Consider the following 17,425-nt stretch of genomic DNA (forward strand, 5'->3'; position numbering starts at 1 on the left):
TATGAATAGACAATAAACATGACATGAAATATGGAGACACTCTTAAACATTACTGAACAGGTGAAGAAGAATAAAAGTAGTTCTGTAGAATCTGTGCAACTCAAAACAAAGATGTTACATCAAAGTTGGAATTGTATATACAGATTAGCATCGAATTTTCTTAGCCTTATTAAAGTTCACAGACAACCTCCAGAAGTTGGACTGCATGGAAAAACAGCGGTTACCTGAAAGCACTACAACACTGATGCTCCTGGTATATTTACCCTAAACATCCTCCACTGGTAACACAAAGACAATGGCACTATGGAAGCTACTCTGTGTTTCTGCTATATCACCATTTGCAGACACTGTTATCAATCAATACAGGCAGCCCAAATCAGCTAGTATCATTGAATTATTTTTTTCCTGGAGGTTTCCCGTTTTTAGCAAGAAAATGTGGGAATGTGTGTGAGTATGTTGAGGGGTTTCTGCTAGCACCTGTTTCTGTCTTGCCCTAGTGATAACACAGCAAGAGCTGATCCTGAGCATGTTCCTGTTAGTCAAGTGAGGAGTCTGATTGCTTTAACAGATGTTTTTTCAGACATTAAGGTTGTATTAGCACTCTGCAAGGTAGTGCTGTGCAGAGATAGCTGAACTAATTCCAGCTGAGATAGCTTAAAAATCACATCAGTGCAGCACTGTGCCAGGACTAATTAGCCCAGAGGTAGCACCATACTGACACAGTTAGATTACTTCAGGACCCAAACTAATATCCCGATAGGTATTCTGTGGAGACATACTCACATGTTTAAAGCAGGCTTAGTTACCTGGAGTATCACAATGCAATGTACAGTTCTGACATGTCTTAAGAGGCCTAATATATTCTTGCCTTCTGTAATACTCACAACCACTGTTAACTATCTCATTTATAGTAATTTTGTATTTCGTGTTGCAAAAACAGACCTTCATTTTATATTTCCTAAGGGATACTTACTAGCATCTTGACATTCAGTAGAAAATATCCTTTCATCCTCTATATAAATGTTACTGTCAGTTCTATTTTTTTGCTCTTTATTACCTTCCTTACCATTTATATCCCTCATTTTTATATGCATAAAAATGTAACTTGCAATTTTTCTTTCATGTCTTCAGCTTCAGCGGTTTATTAGCTTAAAGTGTCTTCAAACCCTGCATCAAAAATAAGTGAATCATTTTTTTTAAAAGGACCTTAATAATATTCCATTATTATTATTATCATTATTTAGAAGGGAAGAGAAAAAGGGGGAAAAGAAAAAAAAAAAAAAGAAAAAAAGATTGCTTTAAAGTACTAAGCTAATTGAATGGCTGACTTTGGAGTCTGTGTGTGTGTGCGTGCAATGCCTCATGGTGTTTGACAGATGATTGTCTTTGGGTCACAGTGACAGCAAAGGCAATAAGAGTCCTCTCAGTGTCCCGTAAAGCTGAGGTCAGCTACTGGGGAAACAGTGGCTGATGAGAAGGGGAGGGGCAGTGAGGGTGAAATTGTCACTGTTTAGGGAGCTGAAGGAAGCCAAGGGGACAGCTCTAGGAGTGCTGATAACATTTTCCCATGGTATTGGACTTTCTTGCTACTTGCTCTAACATCCTCCAAAGTTATAAAAAGGATGACTTCTACTAATTTCTGTGTGAACTGCACTGAAAATGTCATGTTAGTAGTGGGGTGTTTATAGCTGTATCCTTACAACTCTGCAAAAATTCTGTGTTGGCATGAACTCAGTCTTCAACCTCTTCTGCCCTGCTTTCTGCCTGTGGACTGCCTACCAGCTTCACATTGATGACTTCTCTGAGTGTATCTGCCAGAATTTTAGCCCGTTAACTACATGCAGACCACATACACTGTGGAGACTGGTTCTGGCATGCTTGCCAACATCCTTGGTATCTGCATAGTAAAGACATTCCCTGAATCACAAATGGCTGATCTTGAGCTTGTTGCTACAGGCCAACAATGCAGACTAGTGTGCAAGCACTTAAAGTACAATATGAGGTAATCTCTCTCCTTTTGTCTACTTTAGAATTGTTCTGATCTTTAAATGGTTATTGTAACGTTTATAATAATTTAATCCATAAAGTTTAAATATGTACTATATGTACATATGTAAATATGTACTAATAATCCCATATGTACTAATAATCCCATATGTACTAATAATCACATATCTAATATGCCTTAATATGCCTTTCAATAGCTTGGGTATTTTTACCCATGCATTTAAGGAAGACAGTAGTGCACTGCTTTGGATACATTTTAATCTAAATTGTGTTCTTTAATCGATGATAAACTCAGAATCTACAGATGAATAAAAATTCTAAATCATTTTTCTTCCTCCTTTTCTTTTTTAGTAGAGGATTAAACATCAGAACATGTTAGAAAGTTGTTTAATGGTTGAGTGCTCTGACCTTGTCTGGGACAGAAGCCAGTCCAGGACACTTGTTGCCTAGAACTATAAGCAGCAAACATCTATAAGGAGCTTGGCACTCCTGCTAATATGGCAGGTGTTTGCGTCTACCACCATGTAAAGTGCCAGACCACACAATGAAAGCTAGTGAATTACGTGCTGCTGTAAATCTTTCTTTCACTATACAGTTTTCTCTTTTAATCTGCTATATTATTTAAAAAGTACCAGAGTATTTTAATAGGTATTTTGTTATATTTTTGAATAGAAAAAGACTTACACTTTTTTTTTTTTTTCCTATCTTTGAAATAAGTAGTCTTAATACAGATGAAGATTTAATGCTTTAAAAATTGGCAGAGGATTCATAGCAGCTTGAAATGACTTATAAGGAAAGTGAATCCATCATTTAGAAATTCTCGCTATAAATCAGTCTAATAAAAAATAAATCCTGTAGATAAATGTTTTGACTCACAGTGTCTTCCCTGAATGAGGAATAGGGCCAAGAAGTTTGTCAAGCAGTCCTTTGTGTTTTTTGTGGTTTTTTTTTTTTTTTTTTTTTTTTTTTTTTGTGGTTTCTCTAAATCAAGTTCACATGCTTGCACTGTTCAATATTCTGTTTCCTTCTTATACCTACACTGGGACTTCATTTGGCATGCCTAGAGAAAATTAAAACAAAAGCACTTGCACAGGATTACTATGACAATGCTTATGACTAGGAAATACTTCAAATTGTTTTGCCTGAGGGTGGAATATGGCTGTCTAAGGAAGATTTTTTATTTAACTGTATTGGATACTAACCTTCAATTTGGCAAAGCAACTTAAAGCTTTAAGTTACTGTCCAGTGTTGCCTTGTTGATGGGAATGCCAGAAGCTAAGCAGGTAGATGACACCTCTTCGACCCTCTTACATATTAACATCTTTCTTAAAAAGGTGAATATAACAATACAAGTGCACAGTCAAATGAAATTTAGGATAGCTGCAGTGCCATTATGTGATGGATGAATACCTGGGAATGAAAATTTGCTTCAATGAATAGCACTGAGAGACTTAGTTGGGTCTTAAAATCAAGTGTCCTATACTAATGAGTACTATCATTTGCCACACACCAAGAAAAGTGAATGGCTAAGCAGTGTTCATAATTTTTCATAATTTATCTTGTATAATTTAAAAAAAGATAATGTAATTAGTGGAAAAATAATAAAAATAATAATATTTGTTTTTAATATTTAAGATTGTTAATGGATTTCAATTGACACAATATTCTAACATCAAGCTTCAGCAAAATTGTTAAACTGTTAAATTACCCTTAATACACAGACTTTCAATATCAAAGTTAGAATTTTATCAGTGCAATGATGGCAGGATATGATCTTAGAGGTTCAGCATAGGTGTTAATGTGATAAGACCTCTGTACTTGAGTCTGTTCCTATGTTCTCTGTCATCCACAAAACAGGTTAGAGTGAGATCAATTATCTGTGTTTTCAGACACTGCCTGACACACTGACACATTACAATGCAAATCAAACCAGAATAATCTCATCTTTGCTACATTTTTGACTCCTTGAATTGGTATTTCCTGTAAGAATTCCTAAAGCTTCTTTCTTAGAATGTGATATAACTATAGGGAACATTATTATCACTGAAAAACACACCTCTGTTTGGAAGAAGTCAGCAGTTTCAGGGGAACTGCAGAAAAAGTACAGAAGGAACATAAAAGGAATGTGAAGAGGAAAACTGAGGATGCTGGGGGAGGTGATGGGGAAATATTCTTGTGCAATATGCTGAACGAATAGGAAACTTTACAGGGAGAATTACTCTGAACATAAGAGCTCAGAATGTTCTAATGAGGGTTGTGAGAATGAGGCATGAATCCATAGGAAAATAGACTTCCTTAATGCCATTATTCACATTTTCGCCCCTCTAAAATGACAGAATTCCAAAGCAAGTATCACTTCTTTTTTTTTATTACTGCACAGGTCTTTTGCAATATGGAAATAGCTGGAGGAGGATGGACAGTTATACAGCACCGAGAAGATGGGAGTTTGGATTTCCAAAAAGGCTGGAAGGAATACAAAATGGTAAGGTGAAAAATATGGAATAGCTGTACAGTTAGTTACATTTCAAATAGTACTGTCAATTAGTACTGTCTTATGCTGATAGGTCTGTCTATAATGGTCTGATGTAGTCTTTTATGAGCTACCTTTTTCAAGTCTGTTACTTTTTTAAAGTCATGATATTATTTTTACTCAATTAGTTTGGTATTATTTCCCATGACGTAGGCTTTCTGTCAGATCAGTTACTGAGTTTAAAATGAGGTCATGCTCAGGCATGTAAAGAATATCATTGTCTGCCCTTCTGAAGTTTTGAAGTGCTTTGATGGTAAGGTGTAATGAGGATGTGATGATGTTCCTAATGCATAGATATTTTTGACTAAGGGGAGCTCCTTCAGAACTTGGAGCATCTTAGATAGGAATGAAGAGTTTTACTTTTACTGGGGTCTATCCCAAGCCATACAACACCTCTGCCAATCAAGCCAATGTACTGGAAATGTTGATACTTCAGATAGGATTAAAAGAAAATAAATAACTTACCAAATTACAGATGCCATGACTTTATCTGGCTATTTTCCCATTGCAAACTCAAAAAAATTTTACTCCAGTCTAAACAACTTCTGAACTTTTCATTTGCTCCCTGATCACACTTCTTGATGGAGCTTCTCTTTTTCTTTGAGTCCCCACAGACTGGCTTATATTACAGTGACATTCCCAATGAAATTTTCGGAACTATGCTATCAGCTTGGAATAGGAAAATCTTTTTTCCAATGTTTTTCAAAAAACACCATATGAAAATAGAATTTAGAATGTTTTAATAAGAAAACAATCTTACATCAGTAATAATTTATATGGGAAAAAGTTCTTTTATGGAACTTATTATTTCAGAAAAAAAAATCAGATTATTTAACACCAAAATGTCCTTTTGGATTCTATGGATCCTTTGTTTTCAATATTTGTATATCACTGGAAAATATAAGCTACAGGGATAGAATTAGCCATTTGGGTTGTTGACATCAGATCTCTCCTACTATGGAAAGTTAGACGATGCAATCTATTTCATAATATATGTGAAGTAAAAATAATATTGAAATGACAAATATTTTTGAATTTATTTTCAAAATTGAACACAATTTTTTAGAATTCATAAAGAATGAAAAATCAGATTCTGTTTGGAGTTTTAAGTTAGCAGAAAATTTGAAAACTATTCTACTCTATTTTGGTTTGGAGTCAAATAAATTTTAAAACATAATTTATTTGGGGAACCAGAAATTTTAAGATTATCTTAGTTTTACTTACAAGGAAATTAGAATTTGTATATGCAAACAAACTTGCTCTCTACATATCTGTTGTTTTAACTTATAGACACTACATTAGTTATTTGAGATTTACTCTGGTATTTTCTCCTGAGAATTTTCTTAGACCACTTAAAAATAACAGCTCTTCTATTTAAAAGTTTCCTTTGCAATGGTATGAACCTGTTAACAGTTATGAAGTTTTTGTCTGGTTCATGCAGTCTGAATTAATTTTGCTTTTCCTTACAGATACCATAGTCTTTCTTATAAGAGATACTTTGTTTATACCAAACAAAAAAGGATCTGTTTTGGACTTTTACTGATAATTATCCTAGGAGTAATAAGATAAGTTGGGACATAGGTTTGTCTCTGCTTTCTGAACCGTTCTACTAAAGTAACTAATTGAGGTCCCTAGCTGTGAATATTTTATACAAACAAATGTTGGATGATGGAGGACAGTGGAAACTCTGCAGATTACTGAAATATGATGGACTATGAGCTTCAAGAACATCACTGATGTAATAATTTCCTCATTGTTCAGAAAGTGTGTCCAGGTTTTATTAGATCACATCATAGCTCCTTCTTGACATATCTACCTGCTCTTTCTTCCAAAGGAAGCGAGGTAGTAGGGTAGGAGATGCTATGTTTCTTCAAACAAGTTCAGACATTGCTTTCCAGATTTGCTAAAACATTCTTGTTTTGCTAGTAGTTCACTAGGGCCTCTAATCTAACTGAAATAAACAATATCATAACAACATAATAACAACAATAATAAGCCTCTGGGGGTTCTTTTACTTTAAGTGCATTTGGTTCTTATTGGAAAAGAATCTTGAAAACTGTGGGAAATTTTCAGTTAAAAACAGGTACTGACTGATAGCTTTTGAGCTGGGACTCAGGCCACCAGACTGCAGTACTGCAAGTACCCTTAGAAGTTACTGGCTTGTCCGGTTTTAGGAGGCCATTGCACATTTTCTCTGACTAGAAACTGAGATCCTTATAGCAGGTAACTCAGAAAGGGTGTATCATAGAATGAATCACAGAATGGCTTGAGTTGGAAGGGACCTTAAAGATCATCTAGTTCCAACCCCCCTGACATGGTCAGGGATGCCACCCACTAGATCAGGTTACCCAGGGCAGCATCCAACCTGGTCTTGAACACCTCCGAGGATGGGGCATACACAGCTTCTCTCAGCAACATGGCATAATGTCTGCAAAGGTGAATGACAGCACTGCTGGGTTACAGGAATTACCCAGCACCAATTCACCCTGCAGACAGTCTTTGAGACGATCATTGTCTTTTATTCAGTTTCATGCTGGTGCACTCAGTGTACATAGAATTACCTGAGTTTCTGTTCAATTTTCCAGACACCAACACAGGAAACATTGATAGAGAGATAAAGTAGCTATAAATATTTCAAAATTAGGAAATACACAGCTCAATCCATACTTGAATAAGCAGAAAGTCAGTGATACTGCAATAATAGTGGCATTGACATTTTCTTCTTTTTCTTTTGGCTCCATTGCTACAGGTGTCCAATCTTACTCTGGAAAATAAAAGCAATCGTTCTTTGGTACCTAAAACAGTAGCTGATGAATAAAAAATCTCTTATTCACTTCTATTCTGCTATACAAGACTAGCGATGCCATTTTCTTTCTCAGTGGCAAAAGTGCTTACCAGTATTGTTCATGTTTGGCCTCAGTCATGTGCCATGCAGTATAATTCTTGCATTCACTCCTAAGAACTCATTTCTGACTACAAATTCTCTTCAACAATTTCACTTTTAAATATTCAGATATACAAATTTGAAGAAATTCAGAGGAAAACCTTTGAGTTCCTCCTCCTGTCCTTTTCTTACCAGTATTTGCAGTGGATTTTCCATGTTACTATTTGTTTCTTATGAAAAACATTTAAAGTTGAGCATCAAGTAATTCCTTTAACAACAGCAGCTAATATCACCCTGAAGCAGTTTTCTACCATTTTTCATACTTCCTTGTTTGAAGTGGGAATTAGAGTTATGACTTCTGGAAAGAGAATGTTTTAAAAATAAATAAATAAATAAATAAAATAAAAAAAAGTTGCTTACCTGAGCCACTTTTATAAAGGGGGTTTCTACAGGCTGAATTTCTAAGGCAGTTTCCTGGCTTTTATTAGGCGGTCATTAGCAATAATCACATCCAAACAAAGTATTAGGTCATGTGCTAACTTGGCTATTGAGACTCCTTGCTCAAATTCCAGATTTTCAGTTCTTGGATAACTATACCTTTCCCAGTCATTGTCTCCATTTTTGCCAAATTGGGTGATGGATATTGGATTCCCTATTCTCTAGCCTTTCAGCATGCCTAGTTTAAAAATTTCCATGAATCTCACAGAAATTATTCCATGCTCAATATCTAAACATTCACTATCAGTTTCCTAGGGGGGGTTCTAGGGAGCCAAGTCAGCTGGGGTCTTCCTCAGACCTTTAAAATATTTTCTTTCTTTCTGTCATTGAGTAAAGACTCTCAGTAGGTATTTGAAATTGCATGCCTTGGCCAGCTCACAGCAATCCTTTTCCTTGCCTTTTTTTTTTTTTTTCCCATGCATGTCAGTATTTAACTGTACTGCATGCCTTTATTGCTACAGTATTGCCATTTCCTTTCTCTAATGAAAGAAAGCTATCACTTTCTTAATCGTTCATAATGTCATGATCTAGATTGGGATCACAAGTGTATATTAGATCCACAGCTGCATTTCTAAGCTTTATGGTAACTACCCCCTATCTTTGTGACCAGCAGCTGGTTTTCTTTCAGTTTTTTGAGGCAAGAATGAACCACAGCAGTAAATTTCACACTCCCTTAACCTCATGTTCCTGATTAGTATCTGAGTCCAACACCAGTTCAGTGCTTAAAACAAATGTTCTGCCAATTTATCTTAAAAGTCATCACTAGCATCTGTGTGTGCCTGAAAAGCACATCTACATTCCATTTGTGTTGGGATTTCTTCTTTTTTTCTTCTTAAAGATGCTGGGTCAGATTGATCTTTAGCTGCATAGTACCTATGTGGTAAGATGCCAGAGCAGGATAATTTTGACTTTTTCATGGCCTAATGAGAGCTGGACCATAGAGGTGGTTATCAGAACTTTCTCAGGAAATATTTCTCAATGCAGCTTTAGTGGGCATTTGGATTATGTTATCTGGAATAATCTGACTTTCGTCAGAGCCTCAGTGAACTATAACTGGTGTAGCAAGTCTTGTGAACCATGTCTTATGCTTACCTAAAAGACATCTGAACTCCTCTATACATTGTAAGTACATCTTTAATTTTCTTCTTGGCATGATGAAAATGAAAATGCAAACCTTTTTGATATGGTTACTACACATCATTTCTGTGAGTAAGTTCTAGCTCAAAGATAAGTCTCTCCCAATTTCTTGGAGACTGTCTGTCTGGCAGCAGTCCAGTTAATGGTTAAGTTATTCACCAGTCCTTGCAAGTCTGAATGTAAGCTGTGTATTTAGGCTTCTGAGTCTGCCTGAAGTATTCATAGCAAGAGCTACTGCTCCAACAAAGATTTTACTTCTGTCTGCCATGTTCATTTTGAAAACTTCCAGACATCACTTACATTTAATTTTTATTTTCAAAGTGTCTAGCTCCTGTTTTAGAAGGTGGTCTCCTAACTCCTTTTGTGGTCTCCAGCTATTCCTATGTTCACTTTTGGTACAATTGTTTCTGCCCACCTTTCAAATTATCTCCGAATTCTGACTTTTGTTTTGTTACATATTGCCTCAGTAGCAATATTAACTTGATTTTTTTTTTCTTTCTAAAAATAAGTCCTCACCACAATTAACACTGTGTTTGACCTGAGCCAAGAGGCAAAACCTCAAGCTGTTGTACTGTTCCCTTCTGGAACATTAATTGACGATGAATATTTCTCTGTTGCAATTTTGTCCATTTACAAAGAGTACGCAGATTACGCAGATTCCTTTTTTCCCCAAATACAAGAAACAGTGAAAAAAAAAAAATACAGACAGAGCTCTGCCCCCTTCCTGTCATATTAGATTATTATGTTCATCACTTTCTCTTTCAAGTGAAGCAATGCACAAGGCACATTTTTAAATTGTTTGTGTATGCTTTATGATTCTTGTTCCATTATTTTTGTGGAGAACAACTTCAGATGTAGATGTGTTTATTTTTAAAACAAAAAATATATAAACCATATGGTTTGGCTGAGTAGAATGTTCTTGACAAAAAAATAAAAAAGATAAATTTGAATGCTCATGTTATGGAAAAAATATATTTTGTAGTCCTCAGTTTCATTAAATTTAGTTATTCTAAATTATACATCTTCTTGTGGGTTATCAGTAATTAAGCTGTTATGATTTGATATGGCCACAAAATCTTTACACCACTCATACAGTAGTCTAATTTTACTGACACGTTTCTGTATTCCCATGTTCTTTGAAACAGAGCTCACATACTACCAAATAACAGCTCTGGAGATGGTTACACTGCTCTGTCTGTGACTATTCCATATTAGATGATTTTGTTGAAAGCACATTTTTTGAATCTTAATTGATGCTAATGTTTTCCCTTTAGGGTAAAGAAAAGCAATTACTGTGAGCTAAATAGTATGTTCTATTGCAAGCATATAATGTAGCTCACTGGCTTCACAGGATGTCAAATACAACAATGGCTACTGAGACTAACTTCACCTATCTGTAATGATACATGTAATAGCTAGAGATTCCTAGCTACCAACGTGCCTGTGGTTTTACAACAGTAAGATGTAAAACATCTTCATTGATTTGGCTTGAGCTACATTCAAGTCAATCTTTTATTTTCTTTTTTTTTTTTTCTTTTTTTTTTTGGTCACAGACATTAACTTAAGGAAGCATAAGCCAAGCAACAAAACCATAACATGCATACATCACCTGAAAAGTGTGATCTTTGACTGCTCTCGTATTAGAAGAAATTTTCATCTCCACTGTTGTTACCCCAAAATCATCTGACTATGAAGGATCACACCAAGGGCAAAGATATGCAGCTGCTCTTGATAACTAGCTAACAGGATATTATAATATCCTATGTCTTTCTGCCAAGAAGGCCTGTGGTTCCCTGTTTTGCACAGAAGGGATTAAGAGGATGGTGGTCCTACTTGCATTTGATTCAGTTTCTCCTTCTTCAACTCCTTTACCATATCTGTGCTAGCACACTGAACAGAGCTATAGCCTAAGTGTGAACACAGACTTTTGACACAAAATCCACAATGTTAATTTTTTATTGGAGTTTTGGTCTGACTTAATTCCCTAAATTATGCCTAAGTAGTTAGGAGTAATGGGCCATTCTCAACTGGCAGTTTGCATAAGTTTGCCTTGTTTTCAGAGGTGAGAAATTTTTGCTCTAAGTACAAATTATTCTATTCTTCATCTCAGCAACAAGGCAGGGACTTGTTGCTTCAGTAGGGACTTCAGAGCACACATCAGAACAGTTTCTCTTTCCTTCTGTGGCTGAGTGAAACAGGTGTGAAGAGAAGAATTGCTGGATCATAGAACATGAAGCATTTTGAAGATGATATGGGATTAGGACAAGAACATAAAAGGTTTCCTGAAAGCAGGAGAGACTTCAGAGAACTACCCGTGCTCCATCCATCTGTCTATCTATATACCTCTCTGTAGTATTGGAGACACATCCTATACTTTACTTTATTTTTTTCTGCAGAAACCAATTCACTTTTTTCCCTGGAAGTAAAGAATTATATAAAATACATTGCAATATCAGCATGGTTCTTCCTGAAAAATGGAGGAAAGGATGGACCTGTGAGAAAGGCAAGAGCTCGGGAAAACATGTCCTCAGAAAAGACAGAAGGCGTGCTGCTTCTGTAATGGAAACAAACAAGATGGGAGGCAAGGGGGAGAGGGAGAGGAGTAGAATTATTATGTTAAATGGATAATCTCATGAGAATTAGGAGTGCAAGGGGATAAAAAAGGCACACTTCAGATACAAATAACTGTGACATAGGCACAAGTACATGCCTTATGATAGTACATTTCAAAGTCATGAGTTACAAATTGTCTGCATCTGAAAAAGCCATTTACTTCAAGAGACTGGGATATATGGCATGGAAGTCATTTGTTTCTTTGAAATATTTACAAAGTAATTTGAATATAAGGAAATGATTTTTAGTGACTGGAATGTGCATTAAGATATTCTGTGAGTAACGCCTTTCATGGAGACCCACAACTCTTTGATAAAGAATTACATGTCACCCTACTTTATTAAAAAGTCACTTCTGACTTAAACTATTACTCAGATGATTATTACTTTCATCAGTGTTATAGAAAGAGCCAGCATGTTCTCTGCTTCTGCTGAGTCTAAAGCATGTCCAGTGGAGACAGACATGATAGCAAAATGATGAGAGACTATTCACTTTTATGAAAACATGTTCATGAAAGTAATCGGGTTCTGACGAAGGCTTAAGCTACAGTGTGCATTTCTACTACATCTAAGGGAGCAAGAATGAAATCATATTTGTTCCAGAGAGTTTTGGATCACTAGACTGGGCAATGGAGCTGTTACCAAAGAAGGTCTCATCTTTACATTTTTTAATATTTTTGGATGGCAAAATTAAAAATAAATAAATAAATAAATAAAGTGTTATTTTAACAGTAGTACAGTTGTGTTACTGTGTTACACTGAGCAGTCTTTACTATGCAAATATTACCAAATATTAATACCAGTTTCAAGAGTGGTGTTGGAACTTTTGCTTACTCTGCCTTCAGTGCTTTTACACCATCAGGGTATGTTGATAAGGCCCATGTAGTCTTCCAGTCTGTTAATAGAACCATGCAGGTTATTCCTTACATGTAAGACTTTTAATAAATTGTATGCAATGTTTCAACTTAATTAAACAATTATTTATCTTAATTTCTAAGCATAATCATGGTAACAACCTTTCCTAGAATATCATCATTAAGATTAAGATTTTTTTTTTTCTTACCAAAAATGGACATGCTATTGTACAACATCCAGGTGAGATTTTGAGAGGTTTTTGTCTGCATGTTTGCTTTTAATTAGCGATTTGAAGATTCAGCAGAGTTTTAGCAGAGATCATTAGGTATCTGCTCTGCTGGTCTCCAAATGACAGTTGTGTGCTTTCATCACGGCACAGCTTTCTCTTCAGGGAGGTGCATCTCCAGCCTTATCAGTTCCCTTTGGGACTCACCAGAGCAGTCCTTCACCTTGGGATTCATGTCATATTAGCGCTATAATTATTTAACTCTGGTGTCAGTCATTTTCTAGTGTCATTCAGTTATTAGTGCCTCAGTGATGCGCAATCTGGCTGGGCCAGATTGGGTGTTTGATATGGATCACTGGAGGAAAATTAGTTGTCTGGGGCACATTGCCAAGCCAGAGGTACCACTTGTTTGCACTTCAAACCTGAGCTCTGATGCTGGGATTCTTCTTCATGGGGCAGGCTGGGAAGTGTGTTTCATGGGAAACACACACTGCTGATACTGTGTGTGTTTGAAAGGGAAAGGAAGAAGTGAATTTAACTTCTGTGTATGTCTACTGAAACGTTTGGTTTAGAATGAAGTGCTGCAACCTGAACTGCTGCAGGACATGAACAAGATTGCGAGAGGCACTTTTCAAACTTGGAACACTGGTGGAGACATTCGTTTCTGTATTTAAATTGAAAGTAACTTAAGTTTTGTTTTAGTCTTCTCAGAAGGTACCTCTAGCTTCCAAACATATTTTTAAAACTTTCCACCAAATATTTATGGCTATTTCATATAAATAATTATAAATATTTTACTAAATTTTTAAAGTTAACATTCTTTAACTCATTCATTCTTTGAGGAAAATTAAAGTTATTTCTATATTTAAATATATATATACAATGAATAATTTGACATGATGGAAATGGAGAAATAAACTGAATGATTTAGAATTTATCTTCTTAAACAAAATCCATTCCACATTCTCAGCTGAGGCAAAAGGAGCTGAATACACTTTATGTCTTCTGGAAGACACTGCTGCTTTAAAACACTGAATTATTATCTGCTTTATTCAGTGAATTGTCTGACAGGAGATGAACCCATAGAATATATTGACTGTGTCTGGTTTCAATTTTGTTTTGTCTATAAAAAGTCAAAGCTTCCTATGAACATTATCAGACAAAATAAATAAAGTAAGAGAGATAATTGTTTAATGAACTTGAAGTAACATGATTCAAGCAGAATACCCCCACAGCTTTTGCCAAACCTAATAAAACTCTTTTGCACCCTACTTATTATTTTTGAATAAGTATCAACTCTGTAAATTCTTCAGGTCATTTTTTAAACCAGTACTGAATTCAGCTTCTTTGTACTCATGACTGCTTTAGTACTTTTGTCTCTGTTAATGATTGTGCAATTGGAAATGAGCTGATATTGAACCCGGATGTCATCTAGAGTAAATATTATAAAATATGGTACTATTCTCTATGATTCTGGGTGCTAAATGCATTAATGTATATAACAGGAAAATATTTTTTTTTTCTTTTTAATTTTTTATCATAACAATTGGGCATTGTGTCTGAATATACACAATTTAACAATTTACTATATAGCTGTAGGTGTAAAGAACCTTTGCTTCATCCTAGTACATATATGTATAATAATATGTATAATTTCTGCTTTCTTTGGTCTGAAAACAAGTTGTGTTTTCAGACCAAAGAAAGTATCATGTCTACAAGAACAATCTATTCTAAATGTAGTACAAAGCATTACCAGATTATTCCTTTTTTAAAACAAAAACAAAAGCAAAAACAAAACATTGACTTATTTTGATCTTTTACATCTTTTTAACAATTTATTTTTATCAAACTTGGCCAAAATACAGGCATAATGCAGTTTTTCATCAGCAGCAAAAATATAAATGTTTCCAGTTTGTGAAAAATAAAATGAAACAAGAAAATAATTTATGCTAGGTCAGTGTATATAGATACACCGTAGATATTTGTGTATCCTGCCTGTGGCTAGTGGTGGGCAGTTAAGAAAGCATATTAGTGAATGCAACCAGTCTCCCAGCTTCCATAGAGTGTTAATGAGGAAAATGTATGACAGCTTTGAAAACTTCTGGAAATTTCTGGCTTTTCCCTATTATGATAACCACTCTTTTGGGAACTTAAAGTGTCTGGTTTGCCAGTCATCCCAAAACCTTTTGCAGATTTTAATGGAAAAGCAAAATTAGTTTTTTGGAATAAAATATAAAGCTTAAGGAGTAAATCCCTGTACTTGGAAACATATAATGGACGAAATATAGAAAGCTAATGACAAAATAGTGTCTCTTAGTCACTTAGAATGCAGTTTTGGAACAGTACTTAAAGCCCTCTGGGTTTTAAAGGGACATAAAATGTAGTTAACTATAAACACATTCACAAAATACAGATGTTCCTTCTCCTAGTAGATTGATAGCTGAGGATAACTTGGATCACCTCATGCGCTTCCCTGAGTTTAAGTGCAAAGCTTTTAACATGAAGTATCTGTTATAGCCATATGAATAAATAAAAATTTAAAAAAAAAAAAAAAGTAATAAAAAAAAGACAAGTATGTTGACAGAGTCGATATCTAATAGGAAAAAAAGAAAGGTATTTAATGACAGGTGACTGGTTTGGGTCAGGAATATGTAGCTTCTAATTTTAACTTTTAAGATAAAACACTATGCCCAAAGCTACTCTCAAAATGAAACTTCTAGTCCATAGAAATTAACAAACATGGTTTTAGGCAAGGCTGAAGTCATCTTATCACTTGACGCCCCACAGAGTTGAGCAACAGTATGGGCATATCTGTTCTGTTAACTAAAATGCTTGGCTTTCATTATTTGATTTTCAGTACTGAATGATTACTGAATTGCATCATGAACAGTAAGACTAATGAGGTCTTCTTTTCTGTGGATTTTTTTGTTCTGTTTACCGCATAGAAGTGCCATTCACTTTATTAATAATCTCCTTATCTGTTACTTTCTAAGATTTTCTGTGGCAATAGCTTGAGTTCCCCTTTTATGTCCCTCAAATTTCTCCCAGATGTCTAAAGATCCCTCAGAGGCAATATGTGCTAAGCATCTGAGCTTGGCTGGTGAGTCTGTGTCTGCTGATAGAGGTAGTTGGAACTAGCTGGTAGTTGGTAGCCTTTCTCCCTGGGGCTACTCGTCCCAGGCAGCAGTTCTCCTGAAACTTTGCTAAACGTCATGTTTGTGAATGTTTGTTTGTCTATCCCATTCTCAAAAGTGTTCAAAAGGCATTGTGCAAAAGTAGCAGTCAGGTGGGCTTCACAATTTCATTAGCTTGTTTCCTTAAGTTTTCTGGCTGAAGAAAAAAAAAAAAAGTATTTGAAGATAAAATTCTGAGCTGCATTTGAAGGTTAAGGACACTGAAGAAAAATCAAGAGTTTGGCATGATCTGTTTTTTTTTTACTACCATTTTCTATGCCACCCTTGGGGTTGGGAATAGAAATTAAAAATTAATTCATGCTTTTTGTTTTTTTTTTTGTTTGTTTGTTTGAGAAGAATATGCCATTTTCCTTTGCACACAAAAGTAGGTAAAGTAGTAGTGTTCTTTTACCAGTGGCAGTCTAAGTAAAATATAAAATAGAAAAGTGGTGTAGTTTTGAAGTAAGCCCAAATATCTGGTAACTACAGCGACCATGCAAGTCTTTCTTCACATCTGAAACAGGGGCAGTAAATTGCAGGCAAGATGTAAACAGCTGAGTTTGGCATAATGAAATTTTATTGTTTTCAACTCTTTGCTTTGCATAAATGTACTAATCCTGTCTGATTTAGACCTAAGAAAGCTCTGAATACGTGTTTGTTTGTTTGCTTTTCCAGACATATCAGGTGTTTAATAAAATATACTGCCCATTCTTAGTCCTTCAGAGTTACTTTTTGTATTCCACTTACTTCCTTGGTTTCGCAGCAGCAAGGAGTTTAATTAAAAAGAAGTTGCTCGTGACAAAGAAATAAAATACAGGTTTTTTTGTTTGTTTGTTTGTTTTTAATGAAAATTGGTTTCAATAATGCTGGTCTTCAGTAAAGCAAAACTATTACTCGTTGGATTCAGCAGTGCAAATGAAACAGGAATATTTTTAGTCTAGTAATTTCTACTGAGTTTCAATAATATAGCTCTTTCTAATGTATCTTATGTAGTGACTTTCCCCATATATTTTTTTTTATATTTCTTTTTATATTCCTTCTGTTCTCTTTTGCTGCAACTCCATTTCCTCTGGTCAGGGGAGCAAACCACTTAGTGACAGATTTTCATCTTAGTGTAATAACATGTGAGAAAAGGGAGAAGAAAGTGTACATGTGAAGAAGAAAAATTATTTTTATTTCAGAATAATTATATACGGTGTCTGGAGTTTATATAGAACACATATGGGAACACATAATGTTAAAAAGCCACATGTATTACATCCTGAATAGGCTGTAATCTAAATAAGATAAGACACATATAGTTCAATAAAGCCACAGTTCAAAGGGGAGATCTCTCTGCTTGCTGGCACTGGGAAAATGGGAGAAAGGATTTCCTGAAAATCTTCTTTTAAAGGGAGAGAGCTGATAGGAATAATATATCTTTTGCGAATAAGAAACCATACAGATATTAAAGAAATATATTTTAGCTGGCATTTAAACACCTACGCTCCAATGATAAACCAA

General features: G+C 35.1%; 1 protein-coding gene across 2 annotated transcripts in view; it reads left to right on the forward strand.

The window, feature by feature from the left end:
* ANGPT1 (angiopoietin 1) overlaps positions 1–17,425 on the forward strand; it is a 182,076-nt gene that overhangs the window by 114,607 nt on the left and 50,044 nt on the right. For both annotated transcript variants that reach the window (XM_005025877.6, XM_005025878.6), the window contains one exon: positions 4,388–4,489. In XM_005025877.6, coding sequence (XP_005025934.1) covers positions 4,388–4,489 — 102 coding nt within the window. The remainder of the gene's footprint in view (positions 1–4,387; positions 4,490–17,425) is intronic.

Source organism: Anas platyrhynchos, chromosome 2, assembly GCF_047663525.1.
Source record: "Anas platyrhynchos isolate ZD024472 breed Pekin duck chromosome 2, IASCAAS_PekinDuck_T2T, whole genome shotgun sequence".
Classification (NCBI taxonomy): domain Eukaryota; kingdom Metazoa; phylum Chordata; class Aves; order Anseriformes; family Anatidae; genus Anas; species Anas platyrhynchos.